Source organism: Bos mutus, chromosome 7 (genome assembly GCF_027580195.1).
Source record: "Bos mutus isolate GX-2022 chromosome 7, NWIPB_WYAK_1.1, whole genome shotgun sequence".
In the NCBI taxonomy this organism is placed as follows: domain Eukaryota; kingdom Metazoa; phylum Chordata; class Mammalia; order Artiodactyla; family Bovidae; genus Bos; species Bos mutus.
In genome coordinates this window covers 97,382,526-97,410,487 of record NC_091623.1, presented here as the reverse complement: position 1 = coordinate 97,410,487, position 27,962 = coordinate 97,382,526, and the positions used below count along the sequence as shown (strand labels likewise).

Sequence of the window (27,962 nt, the reverse complement as noted above, 5' to 3'; positions counted from 1 at the left end):
AGAGTTAAATGTACATTCCTAAAGACTGTATATCTTCAAGCACAAAAATAATGTGGCATAATTTATAAAGTAATACTCAGAACTTTAGTAAGCTCAACTGAGCATTTAGCTCAGTAAGAGAGCTTAGTAAGGGACCAGCAAAGACACGCAGGAACTCCGAGCTTTAAAAAGGTATGATTAATTCTAAACAATCAGAAAAGTTAAAGAAACTGACTGCATGGATCTCTCAGCTATCTGTCTACCATACTTTTCCAATCATGTATATTTTGTGGTCCATACATCTAAAATTTAATGGAGTAGGAGGGGGAAGAATATTAGATCATGGGCTTTTTGAACTCTAGACCTAAAGAAACCAACCAGGACGGATAATAATGGGAAGAAGGAAAATATGAACACCGAGGGACAAAATGGACGGGAATAAGCTACACTTTCCTTGACATCATTCACTAATTCAGACTCCTGGTGAGTTATTTTCCTACAGCGGAGTCAGAGTGTACCAGAAGAGGGCTTCTACAAGGTTCACACAGCTGAGGTTCCCCTAAGTTTCTGGGACATTAAGAACTAGAGATCATGTTACGTTTTTCTGCTAGCGTGGTTGTAAGAGTTAAGCACTTTTGGTAGCCTAGCACCAATTGCCAGCCTGAATATATCTAGTGGGACCTGACTATACAATAAATAAAAACTACAGCTTCATTAAATCTTTTAGAAGATCCCCAAACACAGGTTTAAACCCAAGGATCAGGTTTAAACTCAAGGATTAAAATTTTAAAGTTCCTCTTGTGTTGTCTTGCTAATGATATCATACAAGAAAGAAAATATAAACTTAAAACTCAAGATTTATTTCTCATACATCTAAACATTATTCACTTAAAACCATCAACTTTATTTTAGTCAAGATACTAGTGCTGCTGATTAAGCACCCAATTAGTATTTATAAACTGAAAGTAAATCTCAAGACAAAATTTTCTTACCCTGTCACTGGAGGAGAATTTAATGCACCGAGGATCTTCCTTAATGATTTTTTTAACTTCTTTCCACGTGGATGTTAAGGTAATCTTTGAAAGACAAGTGAATAAAAAAACAGAACTGACTTTTCTTGAGGGGTGGTACTGCAGCACATGCATACATCATATCACACAATGATCTGCAATCTCTCGTTAGGCCCAAGTGTAATGGGACCAGTGAGGGAGAGGGAGGCAGCTTTAATGCAATTTCTGTTGGCTTGCCACAAGTTATTTTCATGGCCATACTGTCAAGGTGACCTATGACAATTAACTGCAAACCCTGTATCTGCATGGGCAATATCATAACTTCTAAAGAAACCACCACCAAAAAAGAGATCAAATAGGAGCAAAACCTGCAGAGAGCACAAACTGCCAAACAAGGGGACTAAGGTACCAAACTGAAAATAGAGCAAAGGAAGGGATCTATTAAATCTATCATCAGGAAGCATCAATGTTCACACACAGATAAGAACATCTGGAATTACTAAGGGAGGACATATGAACTTGGCACTGGGAATACAAAATAAAAATGAAGTAAGTTCTAAATAGTAAGAGTACCATTTTACTTAAAAAACTCAGAGAAGAGCCATAAAACCCATGAACTTCAGTAATAGTTCTAAAGACAATGACATTAAAAATCACATCAGTGTTTTACTTATAGGAATTATTAACAAAGATTCATCCAGATTAGAGCAGAAAAGTAGAAGACTCTTACTGCAGAAGTTTCATCCAAAAGTTGCCTAAAGTGCTCCCTCTTCTTTTTGGTAAGTGCTTCAATGTGTTCATTAAAAAGCTTCTCTTTCTCCTCTCTTTCCAACAAGGATCCAGATTCCCAGCGGTGATCTTTCCGTAGAGTTCTCCGAGTATCAGACCAGGACACATCTGAAGAACGTACCTAAAAACAGAGAATGCTATCTATCACCCAAGACAAACTTATTTTTTAATATTTCATCAATAAAAGACTCATTTATTTTGTTTAGGAACAATACACTTAATAAAAAAAGCTTCTGATGACTCCGTCTTAGCCAAACAGTAACTGAAAATCTACTTCTTTAAAACCAGAAATCTCATCTCCTAGAGCACATCTAATCTATATAGTATGGGCTGAGAGGTAAGAAGGATAAAGAGAAGTTATCTCCCATAAACCATGGTCCCTAAGAACTTTAAGTTCCTAGGTACTTTACTGAAGATCTTACCAACTTCTAGTAGTAGAAATGGATATAAATAAGAGAGGAAATAGACTGTCTTACAGCATAAGCAGCTCACCAGACCAAAGGAAAAAAAGATTTCTTAAGGTCAAATTGGGACTTAACTATATCCTGGAAGTGACACTTGCACATAAAGCAGAAATGAACATCATTAAGAAGATAAGAGAACAGACAACGTGATAGCTCTGGCTGGGTCAGCAACCAGCAGAAAGGCATGCTTCATGGATAGCAACGGCATTACAAGTTAAGTCACACTGCTGCCAACGCTAAGAAATACTGGATGCTGAAAAGACAAAAAAAAGTAATAAAGAAGAAAGACATAAAAACATTTATTTACCAAAAAAAACAAGTACCTAAAAACATGTCAAGTGAACACTGAGCTTGGCACTGGGAATACAAAATGAAAAAGAACTGCCAGGAGTAGCAAGGACCTTCACTCTCTTCAAGCAACAGGGAGAGTGACAAGAATCAGATGTGCCTTTTACAAAGATTTCTGTGATTGCAATAAAGAGGATGAATCTGGGGGAAGCAGAGGCAGGGAGAGAAAACAGTAAACAACTGTAACTGCGCAGGAAACAGAAAGGTCACTGAAAACCGACCAGCAGAAGCAAGGGAAGAAATCAGAGAAAGCAACAGGAGTGATGAGAGGAGCCTTGTTAAAACAAATAGTAGGAGAGACAGTGACAAGGAGGAAAAAGCAAGCAGAACAGCAGGGTGGCCTGAGGGCATTCACTGTAGGGACAAAAAACCCTACATATCTGAACAACCTGGGTAATACAGGAGGATTTTTTTTTAAGTCCCATGCAAGTGTATGATGATTTAAGATGACTTCATCAAGGACAATTTTTTAAACGCTCTGAGACTAAAAGATTATGAAATTTTACAAATACAAAACATCAAACTTCTGAAAATATTAAATAACTAGGATTTCCTATTCTATTGGTGTTAATATCAAGTACTCAATTTTAAAATACTTTATAGGTAACTTACTAAATTACAACTCTGAGTCAATTTAAAGAATATTCAAATGTCCACTAATGAGGTAATATAAAAGATTTCTAATACCCAATATTTTACAGAAAAAAGCAAAACAGTAATATATACCATATCAGACAGAAGAGCCTTGAAATTCTGGATAGCTTCTTCTCGTTTGTGCTGTTCTCTCTCTCGATCTATTTCTTTTGTTTGTTCTGAACGAGCCTTCTGAACCTCTCTCTCTCGTTCTCGAAGGCTTGCCTCAATGCGGGCTTGCCTTTCAAGCTCCTTTTCTTTTTCTGAGTCTAAATTCTGTAAAAGTGAAATTACCATCTCCATTAACATATGACCCCACAGAATAACTAGTTTGCCAAATATAAGGTTTCAAACCTAGTTTTTACCAAGAATATACCTAAACACTTGTTCCAAAATTAATTACTAAAGGTTCTATTAGGAACACCAACAAGAAAATTCTAAACCCTGAAGAAGTAGCAAATACCTTTATAATGCAATTAACAATTTTACTATTCCATGGTTACCATAAAAGTAAACACAGTGGTTACCTTGGCTATTTTTTCAATGTACTGTTTGAAGAGGTCTTCTCTCATGGATGAACTATCCACTGCTTTGTAACGTGGATCACTTTCTACTTTGTCTTTTACTTTGCTCCATCGAGACTGACTGTCCAAGTGATGATTAGATAGTAGTTCAAAGAAATCCGACTTAATCTATATTTCAAAACAGGTGTAAGGTGGGAGGAAAACAATATGCCATGAGAAATTCTTCATAAAGATTTACAACTAGAACAAAGCTCACTGACCTTAAAGATGAGAATAATTTAATACATTTAAAGTGAAATTTTAGTTAAAAAAAAAAAGTATCAGAACTGCTCTTCTATGAAATTAAAATTCAGGCTTATGAACAAATGGCAAAAATACTTCAACATCAATATGGTAAGAATATTTTTAAAAGTACATTAATACAACTGTTAAAATTAATAGAGGAATTTGCAAACAGCTGCACCCAAACAGCAAGCCTTATTACAAATCTGAAACTTACTGTCAAAAGTGTAAAAACAAAAAATAAACTTTTATATTTTGCTTTTAAAAAAGAGCAATGTTTTTACCTTTATATGTATAAGAAAACTATATAATTTCTATAATTAGTCATTTCTAAAACAAAAAACCTATATTCAGATTTCTTGCAGTTTTTAGCCATTAAACATGTATGCCTTCACCAGAATATGTGTCAATGAAATTATGTTCTTAACAAATTAAGTACCAAATTAGTAACATTATACTAAAGATATTATATATCAATCCTTTAGTGTCAACATGTGCAATACTTAGAAAGCCTCTTCCAACTTGTATTTTTTATTTTTTAATACGAGAAGAAGAAAATAAACAAGCATTTGTTTCTATGCACTTTGAGGATCCATTTTAAAATTCAGTCTCATTTAGGTTATTGTGTATCGTTACCAGCAAAGACATCTGAGGTAGCTAAACTCATTTCAGCAGAGGATTCTGACCACGTCAAGATCCTCTCTTCCCCGTAGGGATTAAATATGCTGTCTCCCCATCTGAACAAAGGAATGAGAAATTAGGAATGGAAACAGAATTTCTGTGGGGGCACAAAATAAAATGAATCATTCCTTAGGTCTATTTCAACCCTCACTTCTCCCTGTAACTTCGTTTCTCCTAAAAGAGGATTAAAAGGGAGGTGGATGTCCTCTTTGGCAAACACTTGTAAGGTTATAAGAAACAGAGCTTCTGTATTAGAGAATTTTCTAAAAGATAAGAACTATTCAGTGAATTTCTCCACTCATGGAACTCTGATCTTGACTTTGTTTTAATAAGAAACAACTCATAAACCCAGGATTTCTAGATAGCAACTTGATGTAATAGCAATGTAACAATTTTTCTGTTCATTTATCTACTTTGTATATGACACAATGAACACTAAATTCCCAGAAGGCAAAATTTATGTTAATAAAATAGCTAAGCTGCATCAAATAAGAATCCTTCTAAACTATAAAATGTCAATTATCATTAGCAACAATTCAAGACCCTATTGTCCCTATTTTCCTCTCTCTAAAAATGAAAGCATCTTACCAACTAAGCTGTTAAGTTAAGGGAGAAATAGTCTCCTCAGTCAAGTGCACTGTAACAAAAATTGTTTAGCAGGTAATTTGAAAGAGAGGGAAGAGAGAAAAATGCCAACTTTACAAAAGGATTAACCCCATTATATGCAACTTCAAATCTGCTGTGCCCAAAAATAAATTATTTGAAATACTAATAAAATTGATTAAAATAATAATAATAAAATTATTATCAAACAAACAAAAACGCAAGGGTAGCTACTCTGGTAAACAAAACCACCCAGTACAAGTTTTAGGGGCATTTCTTAAATAAAACTACCCATGAAAGCTACATGAAAATGATGACTGCACTCTAGTCTGAAAATCCCAATTAAAGAGAAAAAAAGTATTTCACCAAAAGTCAGTATCATTCATGAGTTTTGACTCAGCAAGTAAATTACCTTTCAATTACTACTATTCAGCTATTGACTCAATTATCTGTTACAAAGCCAGTTAGAACAAAGAAATTCCAATGTATCAGTTTACTATTCAATCATACACAGTTAAAATGCAATTAAAAAATGTACTTCAGGACTTCGCTGGTGGTCCAGTGGTAAGGAATCCTCCTGCTAATGCAAGGAATATGGGTTTGATCCCAGGCCTGGGAAGATTCCACACGATGTGGGACAAGGAAGCCTGCGAGGAGCAACTGTCAATCCCATGTACCCTAGAGCCTTTGCTCTGCAAGAGAAACCACTGCAACAAAAAGCCCACGTGCCACAACTAGAGTAGCCCTCACTTGCTGAGTCTAGAGAAAGCCCGCGTGCAGCAACAAAGATTCAGCACAGACAAAAGTAAATAAATACTAAAAAAGATTTTTAATGTACTGCCAATATACTTCATAAGAATATACAGCAGCAGTCATGAAGAGATAAAACTTCATTAGCCAGATACTTCTCAAATTAGAATATAATACATTTAAACCTCTACTTTCAATACCTAGTTAGTAATTGACTTTGCATTCTTTAAATTGGCTAAGAAAAGTTTCACTTTAGTAATTTCCTATTTTTCCCCCAAAGGGAAAAAGGCTAAACCTTTAGAGAATTCAAATTTTACAATCAAAAGAAAACAAAGCTGAATAATTGTTTATTTAGATGTTTTTGCTAAGTCGCGTCAGTCGTGTCCGACTCTGTGCAACCCCATAGACGGCAGCCCACCAGGCCCCACCGACCCTGGGATTCTCCAGGCAAGAACACTGGAGTGGGTTGCCATTTCCTTCCCCAATGCATGAAAGTGAAAAGTGAAACTGAAATTGCTCAGTCGTGTCCAACTCTTAGCGACCCCTTGGACTGCAGCCTACCAGGCTCCTCCATCCATGGGATTTTCCAAGCAAGAGTACTGGAGTGGGGTGCCATCACCTTCTCCAGATGTAATGTTTATTTAATGTCTTATTTTAATTAACACATTCTGGACACAACTCTCACTACTTTATAAGAAAAAAGATCCCCCCCTCTCCAAAAGTAATGTACCAGAACCACATAAGGCTAAAAGCACCACACAAGTGTAACGAAGTGTTGCTTATTGTGTGTCCAACTCTGTGCGATCCCATGGACTGCAGCCCGCCAGGTTCCTCTGTTCATGGAATTCTCCAGGCAAGAATACTGGAGTGGATAGTCATTCCCTTCTCCAGGAAATCTTCCCAACCCAGGGACTGAACCCAAGTCTCCTGCACTACAGGCAGATTCTTTACCATCTGAGCCACCAGGGAGATGCCAATTCTTTCCTCATCAGAGAATTACATTATCAGTAACTGAACAGCTGTCAGACCAAACCGACTGACAGGCCACACAGCACAAAACTGTAAAGTCTATTCACTTGTTATAAAACAATACATTAAATAGCTATCAAAAAACATGCTTAGAGAAAGAGTATCAGTTATAAATGCAAAAACATTCAATTTGTTTAAAAGCAATCATATGATATCAGGAAGTTCTTACTAAAAGTCAATTGTAGCAAACAATTCATTGACATGATTCTAATTCAACAGACAAAATGCTTAAGTAAAACTCAATCTTCCTCTGAGAAGCACCATCATTTACTCCCAAAAAAGTTAATAGTGAAATGATTCTGGAAAAATCTACCATGAAGCATAATAAATCACATAATCAGGAAATTTCAATTATTTCTGACAAAAGTTATTTCACTTAATACTGTTGTTATTGTTCAATTAAAGAGGCTTCTTTTCTACAAGAGTGGTATTTCCACAACAACATTTCTTAATAGAATTTGAAATATTTTAACTCTCTGGAATAAGAGGCAATTTTAAATGTCAAGAATAATAAAGCTTCAGAGGCTCTTTTTCTCCATTCAAAAGCACACAGTGTCACTGAGGAGAGGCTGCATGTTTTGATGGTTCACGCACCACTGGTGCCACCTCCCTACTAGTGTGCCTCCCCAGTGGTGTGCTCCTCTTCATTTGTGACACCGCTATCAAATGACATTTGGAATTCATTAATCTTTAATAGCTGACCTTTAATTCTGATAAGCAATAATTCATATGTAAGGTATGTTTACTAAAAGATTAGAAAGTCACTAAAATGCTATCTTTTAGAGGGCAAAAAAAATATAAAGATGCTTTTTGAAAAATTTAAATGTTACTGCCTATGAAGAACCTTGAAATGTTAGCAGGCAAGCACCAGTGAACGGCCTAATAACCAGTTCTGGATTTAATGGGCATCTTAGAATTAATAAAATACAAAGGAAATCTATGCAGTTTAGTGACATTACTAACTGTGCATTATGGAAGCAGTGAAACACACACATATAAACAACTGTAAAAGTTAACTTTAAAAGCTAGACAGTAAATATGGATCTTGTTATTGGGTTGGCCAAAAAGTTTGTTTGGGTTTTTCCATACATACAATGCTACAGAAAAACCAGATGAACCTTTTAGCCAACTTAATATTTATGCCCATGAATGAGATTAGAAACAGCACCAGGTTAGTCCCTTCCCATTCATACTCCCATTAACCACACCACTGGAACTAAAAACCTTCTTACCTTCTCACCTCTCGTCTTCGAATCTTCTTTCTCTTTCTTCCTTGCAGCTGCCACAAATTCATTAAACAAGGCTTCTCGATCTTTCATCTTTTCAATTGCTTTAAATCTTGAATCTTTAGCATGCTTGGCTGCAAATTCACTAAATGTAACTCTGCAACAAAATGGCAAGTGTGCTAACTTTGGTAGAGCTATTTCTACTTAAAGAAAGGAACAGATGATATCATCTTCCCAATAAGAGTATGTGCCAACAAGACAATGAGTCCCAACACCTACCAACAGAAAGGAGTAAAAGGGCTAAAGAGTGAAAACGTGGTTAGAGATTTGTATTACTATCAGCATGATGTTAGGGGGACAGACATCGGAGAGCAAAAAATCTGTGTATTTCAAGAAACATCAGAGTTCATTTAGTTCCACTCTAAGATGAGACTGAGTAACTCTTCCTGAATTAGCTCTCCCTCCAAAAGCAACTATAAAACCAGACAAAATATATGAGGCAATTGATTTCAAGTACTGGACAACAGGTAGAGTAAAACTGTAAGAAGCCCCATGGCCCTCTGCCTCAGGACAATTTCCCAAAATGCAAACAGCTAGAGTCCAAAAAGAGTACAGTGATCCGCACGAGCTAGAAGTAGCAAAGATCAGAGTTGGGGGTGCTAAAAAAAATGGCAGAGGAAGAAGCTGTAGAAAGAAGGTACCCCAGAAAAATACCATTTAGAAATTCCCCATGAGTAAGTAGACAGCCAAGACCAAGCTATAAAACAGCAGAAAAACTACTCTGTGTACCAAACTGCTACATACTTAAGAGCAAAAAAGAGACACTAGACACTAAGAAGTGCTGGAAAAAGAACAATATGAAGACAACAAAACCCACAAAAGATCCACAGGGAGACAAAGCTGGAAGTTTGACAAAAACAATTCCCACTTTCTGAGATTGACAGTAACAGCATAAAATCAAACCTAAAAGTAAAGTGATCAGCCTGTAACTGAACTGCCTGCTAAAACAAGAATCCACACTCTTGAGAGGAAGGTAACAGTCTCTACCTATTATTCCAAAATTTTCAATATTCAATTAAAACTCACAATACATACAAAGAAACGTGATTCACAGGAGGGGGGGAAACTTTAAGCAACAGAAAGAAACCCAAGATACACAGATGTTGTTTGAGGTATAGACAAATCTTTTAAACTACTATAATTATATTGGAAGAATTAAATAAAAATATGTTCGAAGAATTTAAAACATGATCTTAATGGATGAACAATTATGTAGCTTCAGCAGAGATATGGAAAATCAAGTCTATGAGGGACAATGAAACTAAGTATTAAAGAAGTTTTTCCATGAATAAAAGAAGCATTTCTAAAGCTTTCATGTATTTGGATATGTTTCAATATCTGAAGCTTTTCACCTTATTATATATAGTAAGAATTCAAATGCTCCCCATGTTTAGCTTATTTTTGGAGGTGAAAAATAAAACTTACTTTTCCCTTTAAAAACTATCTATATCAATACAAAAATAAAACACTTTATCTCATGTATTAAAACAAAGATTAAGTCCAATAAATCTATTTTCTTAGGTACCCTACTTTATAATTTTAAGACAAAGTATTACTATGATTAAAGAACAAACTTCTTAAAAATGTAAAATCAATGAAGTGAGAATTCAATTATTTAATACATATTTCTACTACTTAAAATAGGTTTAAAAAAAAAGGTAGTAAATTTTTTTTTTATCAGAACAGACTAAAATGAAGTTTTAGCATTAGATTCCATAAAGATGTTTTCATATGACTCATCTTTTAACTCCAAAAATGCTATTGCAAAGGATTTATAATAGCATTTTGCTACATACTTTATAACAAACATGGCATAAAAGTTCTTTACAGAAAAGAGTTAGGTGGATAGTTTTTGGTGATAATGGATGAGAAAGAGTAATAATGACTCAAAGTTAACCATAGGAAGTACACCTGAAATTTCCAACAAAAAAGAAAAAAGACATAGAAAAAAAAGGCACTAAAGTTAGGTAATTCTTCCCAGTCATTCCTTCCCTTGGAATAAACTCCAGTGCTTTAGAGTTCTGTGCTTGTGGTCTTTTCCCAATTCAAAGGAAGTCTATGGATGGTATTTTCTCAACTTTAGTAAGTTTTTCCTCTTTGTTTCCTACTTACTAAAATGGGTCCTAATCTCTATGCCAGTGTCAAATGCATCAATTTAGCAATACAGCCCAATGCCCCAAGTGCTAAGACTTCAAGTTCTGTGCCTGATGGCTTTACTTTCTGATATAACCTGCATAGTAAAAATCACTCAAACAATTTTATCTGCCCCAAAACAATATTAGTAGGGTACTGTGATACAGCAAGATTTAACTTTTCAAATCTACAACAGAGAAATCTCATTGGAGTCTCAATTATTCCCAGATCCATAAAGGGTTTTTATGGATATATTCTGCTGAATCATTTGGAAGTAACCTGTAGACATCATGAAATTCCATCAATAAATATTTCAGCATGCATCTCCTGAGAGTAAATCCTTTTTCTACCATAATTACAATATCCAAGAAAATTACTAATCTCTAATATGTAATACCACTTCAACTACCTTCCAAAAAATATTTTATAACAGTCACAACTACACGGACCCATGAATTTCTACTCTTTTGATTAAGAAAAAAGCCCAAGATCTCCTGGAGAGTCTGAAACTCTATTACCCTTAAACAGTACCATTTAACCCAGAGATTCCATGATTCTACCCCATAGTTCAGAAATTCTCCATATTCTGGGATATTCATAGCAATTTAAAATACTGGAATCTAGTTGAAATTCCACATCCACTCAGTCAAGTGACCTAATGTGTATAAAGCTTACTTTCGTTATTTCTAAAATAGATAGGATATGAGGACCTAAATCATATTGGCTGTTTTGAAGATTTAACGTGGTAATAATACACACATACATATGCAAGTTACTTTAACAGCATATATGCATAAGTTCATATATCTAAAATATCCAATAATTGATGATGGTATTATAATCCTAAGCACATAAGTTTAAAATGTCTCCTTTTCTTCAGCCATCATATATATTCAATATATATTAACAATCAATTAAAAGTGTTGAACAATCATCAACACATTTAGAAATTTTTAAAATGATCCTACATTATTTCAATTCAATCAAAATAATGTCCCTGCTCTGCAATTTATTATGTGTAAATCTTTAAGAAGACAGTAGATTTTTAATCATTTACTAGTTTCAGAGAAAGAAACTTATTCTCAAAGAGAATCTTTTAAAACAAGGTACTTTCTTCAAAACCAGTGCCTCAGGAACCAGTACCAGGAATCCTCCAAAGAAAATGTATTAAGAAAGAAGATTCTTGGAAAGCCAGAAATCAATAATCAAACAAGAAGCTTTTCATGTCCCCAAATACAAAAGATATATATATATATTTTAACTGATCTAGGAGAAAATACATACATGCTTTGATATTTGACAGTAATAAACCATATACCTCGGATTAAATTTTGCTTCCTCCATCATTTTTTTGAAATCCTCCTTGGCTTGCATTATTTTGTTTTTCTTTTCCCTGCGTTCTTCCTCTGCCCTGGTCTTTACATACTGATCAAATACCTATTACAAAAAAAACACAAATTGATGTCAGTCTTTCATATTGGTACTCTAAATACCAAACTATAGAATCTATGGAAAAAAAATGCTATGTCAATATCTGTCCCCAAATAGGAAAAATATATTAATTACAGGTAACTCAATTATATGCCAATGATCTATAGCAAATCTCAACTTTAAAGCTTCAATTGACAGAATTATACAACCATACAAGTCTTGTGTTTAGGCTTCCAGAATTAAAAAGTTAAAAGCCCTTTTCCCTGTCTACAAACTGAGTACAGGTTTATTTTTAAAATTTTAAGCAATATAAACAGTTAAAGAGAAATCACAGTCTTCACAAATCCCTTTTAGAAAAAACATTAACAATATGGATGGAATCTACACTGGAATTTTATTTCTGTGCTTCTCTTTAAGATATAATTATTTTCACCAAAATATAATCATGCATACATATATATATGTATGTATATACATAGAATACATATATTCTATGTATTTTTCTCCATTTAATAATGTACAGTCAAGATTATGAACTGAACATACATATCTATTTCCTGCTTTCTTGAAACAATAAAATGACGATAGAGGATCTCCTTTTTAAAGTTACAAATCAATAAGAACAGAGAAATGGGGGAAAAGAAACAGCAACTCTGGGAACTTGGAAAGCATATGGAAGAAAAAAAGAAAAGCACATAGAGAGGCAATAAAGGATTTGGCAGACAAGAGAAAGCTGACTCTAAACCAGCAGTCAGGAAACCAAGAAACCAGTTTTTAAAATCAGAGACTCCTTCACTAGCTCAAGAATTGACAGCACCAGACACCCATGAAGTAAGGACACAGTACAGCTATAACAAAGATTTTGAAAAAGCAGTTTAATCACTAGATCCCCCTTGCCAACTTTATGTATCTGGGGCACTTTTGAAACTCAGTAAAAGGCAAGGAGTGATTTTAGAAAGCAAGGGTTAGCAAATCACAATCTGTTGGCCAAATCTGGCCTGCTGCCTGTTTCTATACAGCCCAAGAAGAGTTCTGATATTTTTAAAGGTGGGGGAAAAATTGAAAACTTAATTACACATAAAATTAAATGAAATTCAAATTTCAGTGTCTACTCATTCCTTTACATAAATCTACAGGTGTTCTCACATTACAACAGCAGAGTTACCAATTATGACAGAGACCACATAGCCCACAAAACCTAAAGTATTTATTATCTAATCCTTTGTTAAAATTTTGCTGACCCTTCCTCTAAAAGGCAAAATCGTCTCTGGACTGCGAGAACATAAATTAGGATTGAGGCGTACTAGATTGAGAAAACATACGTTATCAAGACACAGTCCTTATCCAGGATCTCACCAGCTTAAAAATGACCTGCTCTAGAGGATCTCAATAAACCAGCTGAAATCATCCCACAGAAAGGCAGTTTTCAACCTCAGCACTGACCAGACCATGTTCAGAAGCATCCCTGGCCAACAGATGCCAGCAGCCCTCCCTCACTGGGGCAAACTAAGATGTCCTCCAGTGTAAAAAAAACCCTGGTTGAGAACCACTGTTCTACAGTAAAGCCAAAACTCATAAGAGCCCACCCAGATGCTAAGAGAGCCCAAAGAGCATTTTAGTGCCTTGTTCTTAAACATTAGCAGTCAGGGTCTACAAAGACATCTAAGCAAACTCTCAAACATGAAAGTCCCCAGGTTGTGGTAGGAAAAGACAGATGGTAAAATAATTTTAGATGAGAGTTCTGAGTGCTACTGAGAGTAATGAAGGCAAAGAGGTTAATCAGAAGGCATCTGGGCAAGTATCTGAACATAAATGATTTAGTAAGCTATGCAAACACCTGGGGGAAGAACACTCCAGGAAGAGGGACTAGTAAGCATCAGAATATTCCAGTACTGGCCAAGGCATATCAGTGTCAGTGAATAAATGAACATAAGAGTCTTGAGAAGTATGCAGATATGAGTATATAGAGAATCTTACAGCCATGAAAATTTTATTCTAACTAAAACAGTAAGCAGTGCACATTTTTCAAGCAACAGAATACTGCCTTAATTTGTCATTTAAATTTTAAGATTAGTCTGGCTGCTGTGCGGAATAAGAACTTGACTACAGAGGACAGAAAGAATGGAGGAGGCAAGGAGTTCAGTTAGGCACCACAATCAGAGTATTTTGAATTAGGGTTTAGTGAGGGAAATGGTAAATAAGAGGTTGGATTTAGAAAAGGTTTTGGAGGTAGATCGTGCTGATAAGACTTGAAATGCACAGTGGGGAAAACTAAAAAATCAAGGCTAATTTACAGGTTCTGATAGGGCCATCAAATGAGTGAAAATGAGACCATCACACACAAAGCGTTTAAAATAAAAAAGACTACTGTGCATGAAATACAGGTGTAAATACATATGGAAAGTCATGTCTTCCTGTTTCAAGTCTCAAATACATTTCTGACATAGTGTAAACTTCCTCTTTTCATAAAAAGTCTATGATTAGACCTAAATTATTTCAACCATTAAATTATAAATATGGAAGATGAACACTACTTCTACCAAATGCAATTGTGTACCTCAACAGCACTATAGCAAGTGGTTCAACATACTCAACGTTTTACACAGATCAGTGTCAGGGTGGTCCAGGTAATTCAGAAAAGTTCGCAGTGTGCAATACTTTAGAGGAAGCATGCACCATGAAATATATATCACTGAATCACAATGGGAATAAACAGCAGCTCAGTAATAAGGCAACTCTAGTTCTTATAATTCTAGTTCAGTAGAGACCTGAAGTACCCATTAAGTTAATTATGAAAAGACATCCTAACAGCTGCCACTTAACAGATGTATATGTAGAGCGTGTGAGATAAAACATGCTGAGTCTTGTCTATCTACAACAGACATATATATGTATACACTGACACATAATAGTTGGGAAGGGTCAAACACTGGAACTATCAGTTTGGAAGAATAGCCCAGTAAAAATTAATAAATGTACATGAGCTGATTTTGAAACCTTTGTGTAACATCAGTATATATGAAACGTAAGGACAAAATGTTCATGAGGCAAAAGCCATGTCCATAATGGCAAAAATATCCAAGTATTTCTGAGGCAGAAATGTCCACACAGAGGGTCACTAAGGTATGAAACGGTTCAATTTAAAAGTTATGCTGGCAAGGGATATACATTTCTTACTGTTATTTTCATTTTACCTGTTTTCTCTCTTTAGGATTGAGCAATAAGTACCGAGGATCAAAAACTATCTTGTGCAACTCCTTCTCCCATGTTGAAAAAGCAGACACCTTTAAAATAAAAAAATGTATTGCCTCATAAATTAAGTTGGCTCTAAAAACTGAAAGGTCATATAATTTTTGCTTGAAATCTATGGGACGTCTACTTAAAAAGGACACATAATAAAAACCATACTGCAGTTTCCATCACTAATAAATGACAAGCAGTGGGAGGCTAGGCAAAAGCAAATTTCCACACTAATTGGCTCTGAACATTTCTATATTATATAGAAGTAACACACTTAATTACTCATTAAAATAACTACTACTGTGTGACATTTTAAAAATCAGTACATCAGAAAAAGCCTTGAAGATTTGCATTTTGATTTCCCAAGCTTGCTCTAATCTTGTGAACAATGTTGTGATGTAAAGTTGAACAATTTTACTTACTCAAATGAATCTGTGAATATAATCAAAAGGTTGAAATCCCTTCTCAATTAAGCTTCATTAATAGTAATATCATAAAGTACCAGTACTCCTTTAACCAAAAGCCATTCTGTAGATATTAAAAGAATCACATTTACCTTACCTATCCCGAGTAGTCCGTCATTCTGTAATGTTAATACTCGTCATATTACTCACCAAAATTTAATGACCCAATAAATGTTAAATGTTATTTGTACTTAAAAGGATAATAAAATGGCATTTAGTTAAAACATAATATAATTAGCCAAGAAAACGGCTATCTGAAAAAGAGCACAGTGATTTGACAGGCTTCCCTTATCCCGCCCCCACGACATGAGCACTAACCTTAGATTTGACCTTTTAGCAAGACATATTTATATTACTTATACAAAACAGAAATATCTCCCCCAAAGATTGTTTTCTGACCCCTCTCTCTAGCAGCATGTCCTTGAACTGCTTCATTCGGGCCTCCAGAGGGACAATGGCCCTTTCTCGGGCAGCTTTAATTTCAGCTTCCATGGCAGCTTCTTTCTCTGAATCAATGTCTTTATTATCGTCTCTCCTATAAAAAAGAAAATGCAGGCATCAACTGACAAAATATTAATATATAATCTTACTAAAATCTTAAAATCACTGGAATATTCAAGACTCACTACTGAGCAGAATATTTTTGGCAAAAACAAATTATACTGAGCTTTTCAAATCAACTCTAAGGGATAAGCAACTTTCATTATAATAATAAAGTTACAATGAGCTTCTAACGATGTTACAGTGGCTACATTGTTAGGAAAGAAAAATACCTTTAATATGCTGTCTCTCCCTGATACTACTTGATACACAAAATAAACGACCTTACTTAAAAACAAAACTTATCCAATAATGCAATAAACTCTAAGTGTTAGAATCAAACAGCATAGAATATAATTTTTAGTTTTTGAAATGATATAGGAAAAACAGTATTTTCCAAAATGTTTTTACATTATAAATGCATACGATTTTTAATCTAACAAAAATTGGTAAAAGTCTTACTAATCTCAAATATTTATTTTGAAAATAAAATATCTGCAGATTTGGCCAAGTGGATTATGTGAGATATATACCTTACCTACCTGACATTTTTTTTACTCACTTTCTGGGTGATAAGTTGAGATTTAAGTTGAAGGACAGGTCCCAGAGAGCAACATAGGCCCCGGAGTAGTTAGGTGGAATTAGAACTGTTCATCAATGACTAAACTACTTCTTGTTTCTCCAAAAATGCACCTCAGGGCTAAGGGCAACCCTGCTGTTGTACAGTACTCAGGTGAGATTGTGAACATGAAATTAAGTCACCTCTCAAACATCTGCCCTATGAAGAAGGCCCATTCATGTGAATAATCAAAAAAAGTAATTCAGTAATATTCAGGTGTGTTAAAGCAGATCTTCCATCTTAAATTCGATCTGCTTTGTATACAAATAAAATTGGTTCATATTTCCTGCATAAACTTAAGGGAATTAGAAAAACAGAACATTAGGAAATTCAAAATCATGCTATATAGGGAAATGAAGGTAGCCCAGGAGATTTAAATGGAACTAAGGCTACCCCACAAATATGGTGAGAGGTATTTAGCAATTTAGGGAATGAATCAAAAATAGAAGATATAATCCGTGACCTGCAGGAACTTAGCGAGATAGTCTGTGACCTAAGATATGCACAAAACAAACAGGTAAAAGCAATTTGCCAAACAATATACCCTCTTATAATAATTTATTTAAGAACTATTTATATAAAGAGTTAAAAGACAAGAAATACAACTAATGAAAACAAATAACCTTTACAGAATTATACTAAATGAAAATGTCACAATACAAACTATCACTATCTATCTCAATAAAAGAAATAAAAGAAAAACTAAGCCAGGAAAAACAGGCTTTTAGCTTTGTACCTAAATAGAGAAGCTCGGGCAATCCACATAAAGGACTTCTTTGACATTCTCCTGATAAAAGCAGTTAAAAACCTTACAGAGTTGTCTATAAGAACAAACAATTAAAAACAACCTAAAAGTTTAACATTGTAGGAACATCCAAAATCATGGTACATAAACAGAATGAATACAGTCATTTATAATAATTAACACAAATTCTTATTAGAACACAAATTCAGTTGATTACAACTAATAAAAAATACATTTGGTCAAGAACTAAAAAGTCAACTGTAAAATTTCAAACAGCTGTTGTTACTGTGGTCAATTATGAGTCACACTTTAATATCTTAATTTCTTTAACACTGTTGCCAATAAAGAAACTTTTTTAAAAAAAGAAACACCCTTAACAGGGGTTGTCTTACTGATTTCTTTGCCATAATTTGGCTGCATTCAATCTGTCCTCAGATAAGGACTATGATAAACCAATCCATAATAATGTCTTCAAACTTTCCTTCTTGCCGCTAAATAATGGTCCCATGCCTCCCCCACTCATATACAAACACCTTCTACCCCACCCATTCACCCCCCATAATTAGTAACATTCATATTTTACTGCACACTGGTCAAACTAAGGCTTCCGTTTATACCACTCTCTCTCTCTCAGAGCACTTTCTAATAATAATAGCCTCAAGGGTTCCCTCTTCAACAAGTAATGACCACGGATACAAGGACTAAGTGCAGTGACAAGTATATAAAAAGAGAGGGAAGTCTGGGTCTACATTTATCAGGTTTTGGGAACGGTATCTGTTGGGGTCTACATTAGGAAGGAAAGTTTTTTTTATAAAATTCAGGTGTAATGAATTTCTAAAAACAATTTATCATAATAATGTCATTTGGCTTCATAATACATATTTAAATAACCAAAACTCTCCCACATCTAGAAACAGAAGGGACACCATTTCTACAACCTAAAGCAAGGCTTAGTCATAGGCCTAAAGAGAGCAATCGTAACTTCTGCTTCCTAACACACACACATTACCTGTCCTAATCATGAACTCACTGTAGCCTAATCATCTTTTAAGGGTAAAAATCTACCTAAATTACATAAACTATAAGTATTACTTACTTCCGTTTTTTGGCTTTAACAGGTTCATCTTCATTCATTTCTTCCATTAATTCTTGTTCTTCTTTAACTATAAGAAAATTTAATTTAACTGTCAGAATAAAAATAAGCAAGCAACAATTTAAATATTTAGGTATGAATCCTTCTGCTAACCACTACTGGAACACTTGTGTCAGCAGTATTTTTTAAAAGCTGCAACTTATAGCTCACTCACTTGCACTCATAGAGAACTGCCACTTTTGGATGGACAGCATTGTCGGGGTTGGGTGCCCTGGCAAAAAAAATTTCAAAAATTATGAATAGTTTATATGCACATATTACACAATCTTTTCTTTAATAAAATTACTCCTTATAACTATATATCTATAACACTTCTTTATAAAACATTAAACAAATCATGATAATTCTACAACTCCTCTATTAATCTTCCCTTTACATTAAACTTGACTCATTCTGAAATTTTTATTAACATAAAATTTATCAAATAAATGAATATTGTATTCATTTATCAAATAAGTGAATATTTATCAAATAAATGAATAAAACCCTTATACCTTTTGCACCAGGTAGACCAAGTTCCAATAATTTGGAAATCACTAGCAAGCAGAAAATGTACCATGTGTATACATATAATCTATGAAGATTTCTCAATTATTATAAATGATATATTAGGATTTGTTTCAACTAAAGTATTAAATGAGTCATTTATCATGCTTCTACACTATATAAAGGGTTTTTAAAAAAACACAATCAATACCATGGCAAATTTTCAATAAAAATTATATACAAATATTTATATTTATTATATATCTTATATATTGAAAGGCTGTCTGAGGGTAAGGTGAATTAAAAGATTATCTCTTAATAAGGTGCAGGCGTCTCTCTAGTCCCAGGAAAAAGGTTTACCTCCCTAAATTTCATCAAGTTTAAAGTACTGCAGTTTTAGTTAGCCAAATTTTAATAAACAATATTTTAAAAATACTCTGCACAGCTTAATTATTTCAAAATATGTAACACTAATCACAAAAGGTGCTGAAAGGCTCACTGAGGAGCATTTTAGTACTATTAATAAGAATGAAGCAAGCATCAGCAGCACCAACATATCTTGGATTAACTGACAACCTTGAAAATAACAAGATGTTTTTAAAATACATACAATAAATATTTTACAAACCATAATTTTATCCAAATTCTCTATTTTTAATTATATGAACTCAATCTAGAAGAGCAGTCTACATTCCATTTCTCAAATACTCCTTTCCTTATATTTCTTGAAAATAAGACTTCTAAACTGCCTCCTATTTTCCATAAAAATGTTAAAAGAATATTAAAATTAGAGGATAAATCCTAATTTAAGACTTACTTAGTTTCTTCACTTCTTCCATTCCTTTTTTATGAGGGGGCTCTTGAATAATTTTGTCAACATCTGCCCTTCCAATCAGATCATCGGGTCGGTCCCACATAGAAAGACGGGTGGTAGGATTATAAAAGAAGACCCTCTCATCACCAGTCCAAACCACACACCTAGGAATAGATTCAAACATTTTCTTATGTTATGCAACATATTTTATAGTTAGGTCTTTTAATGCCATCCAATCAAAAGGGGAGGTGGTGGTGGTGGGGAAGGACACGTTCATATTATCATTTCTTACAGAGAACCAAATATGATTTTTAGAACAGAAGAGGTGACTGGCTATGGGTTAAGTAAAACAGCAACTCAACATATTAACAGAAAACTAGGAAAAGCAAAACATTGATGATCAGAATTCAGAGTGCTCAGGAACATACATGTCTGGCACACTCAATGTTAACCTATCACAAAAGATGAGCCTAACAGCAGATAATAATACTATTAAGCAGCTCTAAAGCTCAAGAACACACCACAGCATCTGACCTATTACATAATACTTACTATTTCTTACCAAACCAGACAGACTACAAACTCAAATGCAATTATTTATGAAGCTTTTAATAACTGACTGTATCAAGTATTTAAAAGCACCTATTGTGCTATGGCACTGTAGCCCAGCACAACCCACTGTTCCTATTAATTACAACTAGAAACTCAGCAACAATATAGAAAAAAACAAGTACATAAGAACTCTCTAAGGTTTAAAAAAAAAAAAACACACAGATATGGAGTCAAAATTTAGAGAAGCAAGGGTATAAATTTCTCCACCCTCAAACCTCTGCTGAGGCCTCTGGTTGCACAGTAATAGTAGCACAGGCAGCTAAAACTAAGAGAAATCAGGTCTTTATGACCAGATAATCAAAGTTAATCAACAGCTGCCAAGCTCAAGGTGACCTAGATGTTAAAATTAATCAGACAAAGGCTCTATTATTGAAATAATCAAACACTTTACAGCAGCAATTATAATTACACTTAATGAGATAAAGAAAAACAAAACAAAGATAAGCCAAAACTTGAAATGAAAGAAGACAGAGGTTCTCAGCAGAGAAACTGTTAAAAAAGAAAAAAAAAAAAAAAAAAAGAATGGTGTTTCAGGAACCTATGGGACTATATCAAAATGCCCAACAGACATGTCACTGGGATCCCAGAAGAGAATATTGGGGCAGAAAAAATTTAAAGACAAAATGGCCCAAAGATATCTCCAAATTTGGTAGAAGACATAAATACTAAGGAAGTTCAGTGAACCCCAAACAGAACAGACTTCAAGAAAATCATTTTTAGACACAACATAAACAGATGGAAATCGAAAATAAAGAAAAATCCTCGAGAGCAGCTAACAAAAAGTATGGCAGAAAACAAACAGGGAAACAAGTCCAGGGACTGTGGATTTCCTACCAGAAACCACAGAGGCAAAAATACATTAAAACAACATCATTAAAGTCCGGGAAAAAAAAGAAATCCAACCTAGAATCCCATACAGAGCAAAAACATCCTTCAGGAACAAAGGAAAAGAAGATAGTCTCAATGAAGGGAAACTAAGAGATTTCATTTCTATCAGAATTACCCTGTAAGAAAGTTTTTCGGGCTGAAAGGAAATGATACGTAAAAAACTATCAAACAAAAAAGCACCGGGACCTTTAGTAATGAAGGGAAAAAAACAGAAATGGAAAATATCAAAGATTTTTTTCCTCTTAAGTTCTTCAAAATATGTATGAAAAATCATGAACAATGCATGTTGGGGTTTTCAATGTATGTAACAGTAATACATATGACAACGGTAACATAAAGGTCAGTAGGTACAAGGTTAAAAAAGAACCTATATGAAAATAAGGCTCCCACATTTTATGTGAAGTGCTACAATAATAACTCTAAGTAGGCTATGATGGTTAAGTGGGTATATTATAATACAAGAAAACTAAAAATTAATGCAAAGAGATACCACCCGAAAGCCAAGAGATAAATTATTAAATGGAATGCTAGAAAATGTTCAAATAATTCAAACGAAGGGAGTAAAGGGCAAATGGAGGAACAAAAATAGAGAAGACAGAAAACAAATAACAGATTTAAATCCAACCAAAAGTTACACTCATGTTAACAGCCTAAACACTCCCATTTAAAAAGCAAGAATTGACAAAGTGAGTAAAAACACAAGACACTACTATAAGCTGTTTTAAGAGACAAACTAAACATAAAATTATAGAAAGTTTGAAAGTAAATGGTGGAAAAAGCACAAGACAAAGGGTATTATGAGAGAGAAATAGGGTCTTTTCATAATGATTAAAAAAAAAAGACAATCAAGAACATGTAACAACTATAAAACATATATAATAAGCCAGTTTACAGAGCTTAAAAGTAGATGAAATAGGCAATTCCACTATTACAAAAGATTAACAAAACTCTCTCAACAACTGCCAGACCAACCAAACCCTAAAACTAACAGTACCAAGAAAGACCACCTGGTGAACAATTTAAAAAAAGTCTTAATGAACTTGAAAGTATCAAAACCAAAGGAAGCGCATTCTCTGACCACAGGACAATTAAATCAGTACAAGTGAAATACACAGAAAAAACTCAAATTAAGGAACTGAAACAAAAGACTTCTAAATAATGAGTGAGTCAAAGACAAAAATCGAAAGTAAATTTTATAATAAAAATTGAATGGCAATGAAAATACAACACATCAAAATTTGTAGGCTGGTGCTAAAGCAGGGCTTAAAAGGAAACTATGTTAAGCTTTAAATGATAAGAAAAGAACACTAATAACTTAAGAGTAATTTCATAATTACTAGAAAAAGAAGCTAGAAAAAGTATAAAGTAAACCCAAAGTAATCAGAAAAAAGGAAATAAGAGTGGGCAAGAGTGGAGGGGCCCAACCACCCTAAAACTTGCGGTCTTAATGAAAGACCAGAAAACAGGCAAACTTTTGGCTTGACTGGTCCTGAATAGAGAACAAATCACCACTATGTGGAAAGAAAAAGGGGTATCACCACAGAGCATAGACATTTAAAGAATATTAAGAGAATAATAATAACAGAAACATTCAAAGGATACTAAGAAAATAATTAGAACAAATTCAACTTACACAAAATAAGCAAATTTCCTGAAAAATACAACTTAACCAAAGACAACAGAAGAAACAACAGCAAAAAAAAATGGTCCTATAGCTATTAAAGAAGTTTAAATTGTTACGAAAACTCTTCCCCCCAAAAAAACTCTGACCACGGATGATTTGTTAATTCTATAAAACCTTAATGAAAAAATATTATCTTACAAACTTTTTCAGTAAATAGAGGAATAGAAATCACCAGTCACCATCCAACTCATTTCCTGAAACCAGCAAAACCCTAATACCAAAATCCAACAAAAACATTACAAAAGAAACTTATGGATTCAGAGGCCACAAGCAGAGATGCAAAAATACTCAGTAAAATATTAGCAAATCAAATCCAACAATACATTAAAAAGATTAATCTACCATGATTAAGGTTTATTACAGAAATGCAAAGTTAAACAATCAAAATTCAGAGTAATTCTCCATATTAAAAGAATGTAAGAGAAAAACATTTCAAAAGATGCAGATTTATGATAAAAACATTATCAAATTTTTTAAAAACCATATAAGCTACTATTATATCTGATGTAAAAGACTGAATTTCTCCCCCTACATGGAGAATAAGGCAGGGACGTTCATTTTTTCTACTTAACATTGCACTGATACAACAGTCCTAGCAACAAGAATAATTACACTGGAATTTTTTTCTTGGTATTTCAGAGCATAGGTTTGACTTTATTTTACTTTTTTTTTTTTAAGAATAAAGAGGGATCAAAAATCAGAAATTTTCTAGGTTCAGTAAACTTTAGTTTCTGATTCTAAGAAAGTTTTTAATGTTTTGACAAAACAAAAATCTTTTAAGGTCATGGAGACTTGTAACTTTTCCAATTGGTTACTAAGACTGCATCACAAAGATTTAGCATGCCGTAAAGGCAGAGGAACCAGAGATCAAATTGCCAACATCTGCTGGATCAGAGAAAAAGCAAGAGAACTGCAGAAAAACATCTACTTCTGCTTCATTGGCTACGCTAAAGCCTCTGACTGTGAATCACAACAAACTGTGGGATAGGAATACCAGACCACCTTACCTGCCTCCTGAGAAACCTGTGTGCAGGTCAAGAAGCAACAGTTAGAACTGGACATGGAATAACGGACGGGTTCCAAACTGGGAAAGGAGAACGTCCAGGCTGAATACAGTCACCCTGCTTTTTTAATTTATATGCAGAGTACATCACGAGAAATATTGGACTAGATGAAGCACAAGCTGGAATTAAAGACTGCTGGGAGAAATAGTAATAACCTCAGATATGCAGATGACACCACCCTTATGGCAGAAAGCGATGAGGAACTAAAGAGCCTCTTGATCAAAGTGCAAGAGGAGAGTGAAAAAGTTGGCTTAAAACTCAACATTCAAAAAATGAAGATCATGGCATCCGGTCCCATTACTTCATGGCAAATAGATGGGGAAACAATGGAATCAGTGAGAGACTTTATTTTTGGGGGCCCCAAAATCCCTGTAGATGGTGACAGCAGCCATGAAATTAAGACACTTGTTCCTTGGAAGAAAAGCTATGACAAACATTGACAGCCTATTAAAAAGCAGAGACATTACTTTGCCAACAAAGGTCCATCTAGTCAAAGCTACGGTTTTTCCAGTAGTCATGTATGAACGTGAGAGCAGGACCATAAAGAAAGCTGAGCGCTGAAGAACTGCTGCTTTTGAACTATGGTGTTGGAGAAGATTCTTGAGAGTACCTTGGACTGCAAGGAGATCCAACCAATCTAAACCCAATCTAAAGGAAATCAACCCTGAATTTCACTGGAAGAACTGATGCTGAAGCTGAAGCTCCAATACTTTGGCCACCTAATAAGAGCCAACTCACTGGAAAAGACCCTGATGCTGGGAAAGACTGAAGGCAGGAGGAGAAGGGACGACAGAGGACGAGATGGTTGGATGGCATCACCGACTCAATGCACACGCATTTGAGCAAGACCCATAAGTGGTGAAGGACAGGAAAGCCTGGCTTGCTGCAGGCCATGGGGTCGCAAAGAGTCGGACATGACTGAGCAACTGAACAACGAAGTCTAAGTGAGGCTGCCTTTATTTGCCATTCACAGTTTGTTTGTAACCTGTGTTGGATTTTAACTTATGAAAAATTTATCTTTGAATTTACAGTATTTGAAATTTCATATTCACCTAGACTGGCATGGCGACTTTATTTTTATTTACACATTTATATCAATTAATGATTGATTAATTGATATAATTGATTAATCAATTAATGATTAATTGCTGATGCATTTCTTTAGTTTATTTCCATAGGTTTTTACTCAATATTATGAAAAAATTTAAATATACAGAATATTTAAAGAATGTCTCTAGAACAGTGAACATAATATACTGACCATCTAGATTTAGACTTAATATTTTATCATATATTCTTTATCATGCATCTATCCTTCCTCTATCTGCCAGTCTTATTTTTTCATCTATTAAATGATGCAGATTATCAGTACACTTCACCCTACTCACTTTATCATGCATATTATTAGCACAAGGTAGTTTTGTGACACAAGAATTCTTTGTCCATGTGTTGACTGCTTAGTTGTTTCTGACTCTCTGTGACCCCATGAATTGTAGCCTTCCAGGCTCCTCTGTCCATGGGGATTCTCCAGGCAAATAATACTGGAGTGGGGTGCCATGCCCTCCTCCAAGGGATGGAACCCAGGTCTCCTGCACTGAAGGTGGATTCTTTACCATCTGAGCCACCAGGGAAGCCCTGGTGACTCAAGAATTCTTTATCCATAGTCTATTAATTCTGAAATGTCCTGACAGCTTCTCACTCCACACTTACGACTCATACCACTGGAGCTGTATTAGCACACCTCGGTAGGAAAATAACCAGAAAAAATCTTAAACCGTCTTCAGTAATCATACCGTTGCTGACACTACTGGTCTTGTCTGTGGGAAAAGCAAATGAGCAAATATGCCAAAAGGCCAGGTTTTTCATACTCCACATTACTGGCATTTAGGCCAAATAATTAATTCTTACAGGGAGCTGCCCTGTATATGGTAGGGTGTTTAGGAGCAACCCAGGCCTATACCTACCACATGCCTTCCAGTTACGACAACCAAAAATGCCTGCACACTTTGCCCAATATCCACTTCAGGGAGGAGGGGGCTGAGGGGAGGAGGCCAAAATTACTTCTGGTTGAAAACCACTGATCTAGGCAAATCAGCAATGACCACTAAAATCACACACAAAAAAGGGACAACTAGATGCATCCTGAGGGAAAGGTCATCATCAGTTAGTTGGCCAAAAAGATCAAGCATAAATTTCATCGTATCTCTATAAGTGCCCGCTAAATTTACAGGAAATTCAGAATGGAGGATTCTATTTAAAAGTACCACTAGGATACAGTAATAAAACCCAGACTGTGGGATTCTATAGAACAAATAATAAAACCAAGGAGAAAAAAGGAAACCAAGTTGAAGGGGAATTTACACATTACAAGACTCAAGAAACAAGCCAACTCATTGCCATGAGTAGACCGAGTACAGATTAAATAGAATAGGGAAAGAAAGTCCTGATGTGGGGAGAGGAAGAAGAGAGAGAACCAAACAAAAAAAGGAAAGAAAAAACAGACTACTCAAAGTTAAGATAAAAAGATGTAATTTTACAAAGTTCTCTAAACATAATCATTTATGAGGATATATATAAAAGCGATTTTAAAACACTTCATAAATAAACACTTCATAAATAAAAAAGGAGATTCAGGATCTTACAGTGGTTCAAATCTATAATTATAATCAGTAAATATTAATAGGGAGTTCTGTGAGAAGAGCAAGATACTGCAGCAGTTGAGTTTTAGGTTTGAGAATCCAAAATAAAACAACCAAAAAACATTCAGTATTTGACACATACTTTTTTTAAAGTACTTTCTCTACCTATTGTGTAATAATGTAATAATCAAACATGGCAATAAATAAATAAATAAAACAACTTACTAATTAAGTAACCTACATACCACGGAGTACCAGGAATAGGGGTAGTAGCTACTGGCTTTGCCTTCTGGGCAGCTTTTTCTTCCTCAGTCATCTCTTCTTCTTTGGGCTCCTATGGGAAATTGTATTACTCCCATTAAATTCATATCACAAAATTATACTTGAATATCCCACAAGCACAAGACTGCAAATACCTTAAAGTAAAACTAACATAATGTCTGTTGCTACCATACAGAGGGGAGACTCTGAATCAGAATTTCTAAATCTTTGCCCCTTAGGCAGAGCTGAATTCCATGACAGTAGAACCCACTGGCGTCCCAGATGGCACAGTGATAAAGAATTTCCTGCCAATGCAGGAGATACAAGTTTAATCCCTGGGTCTGGAAGATCCCCAGGAGTAGGAAAATGGCAACCCACTCCAATATTCTTGCCTGGAAAATTCCATGGACAGAGGAGCCTGGTGGGCTACTGTCCATGGGGTTGCAAAGAGTTAGACATGACTGAGAAGGCACTCACATAGAAATATAGACCCCATCAGAAGATGTTTCTAACTTAGAGAGTCACTAACTATCTGTTTAGGAGTAGAAATAAAGAAAGGGGTATAGAATATTAGAGGAGATTTCTTCATTTAAGGTTGTTTCTTTTTCTGCTAAATTCCTTACTCAGCAGAATGTCCAAAAGCAGAGCTCTTTTAGTGTTGTTCAGAGATTATTCTATGCAAGAGAGGACAGGTAAAATACAATGAACAATCCCCAAATATGAAGTTGTACTTAAAATTATAACATGTAGCAATTTGTAAGTCAGGAGGAGACATCAGCTCTGGTCCAGGGGCCTTTCTTTCTAGAGGGGC

The 27,962-nt window shown here is 34.7% G+C and overlaps 1 protein-coding gene across 13 annotated transcripts in view; it reads right to left on the bottom strand.

The window, feature by feature from the left end:
* Window positions 1-27,962, bottom strand: part of TCERG1 (transcription elongation regulator 1) — a 51,878-nt gene that overhangs the window by 2,705 nt on the left and 21,211 nt on the right. For 8 of the 13 annotated variants that reach the window (XR_011464840.1, XM_070374558.1, XM_070374560.1 and 5 more), the window contains 13 exons: window positions 27,136-27,224; window positions 20,007-20,167; window positions 18,858-18,914; window positions 18,647-18,713; window positions 17,542-17,592; window positions 16,046-16,181; window positions 15,137-15,226; window positions 11,830-11,948; window positions 8,325-8,475; window positions 3,751-3,915; window positions 3,317-3,499; window positions 1,720-1,899; window positions 972-1,055 (listed from right to left, as the gene is read on the bottom strand). Coding sequence is in view for 12 of the 13 variants with exons in the window: in XM_070374558.1 (XP_070230659.1) it covers window positions 972-1,055; window positions 1,720-1,899; window positions 3,317-3,499; window positions 3,751-3,915; window positions 8,325-8,475; window positions 11,830-11,948; window positions 15,137-15,226; window positions 16,046-16,181; window positions 17,542-17,592; window positions 18,647-18,713; window positions 18,858-18,914; window positions 20,007-20,167; window positions 27,136-27,224 (1,533 nt within the window). In the remaining variant the exon portion in view is untranslated. The remainder of the gene's footprint in view (window positions 1-971; window positions 1,056-1,719; window positions 1,900-3,316; window positions 3,500-3,750; window positions 3,916-8,324; window positions 8,476-11,829; window positions 11,949-15,136; window positions 15,227-16,045; window positions 16,182-17,541; window positions 17,593-18,646; window positions 18,714-18,857; window positions 18,915-20,006; window positions 20,168-27,135; window positions 27,225-27,962) is intronic. The other 5 variants (XM_070374559.1, XM_005906615.3, XM_070374566.1 and 2 more) reach the window with 1 other exon arrangement.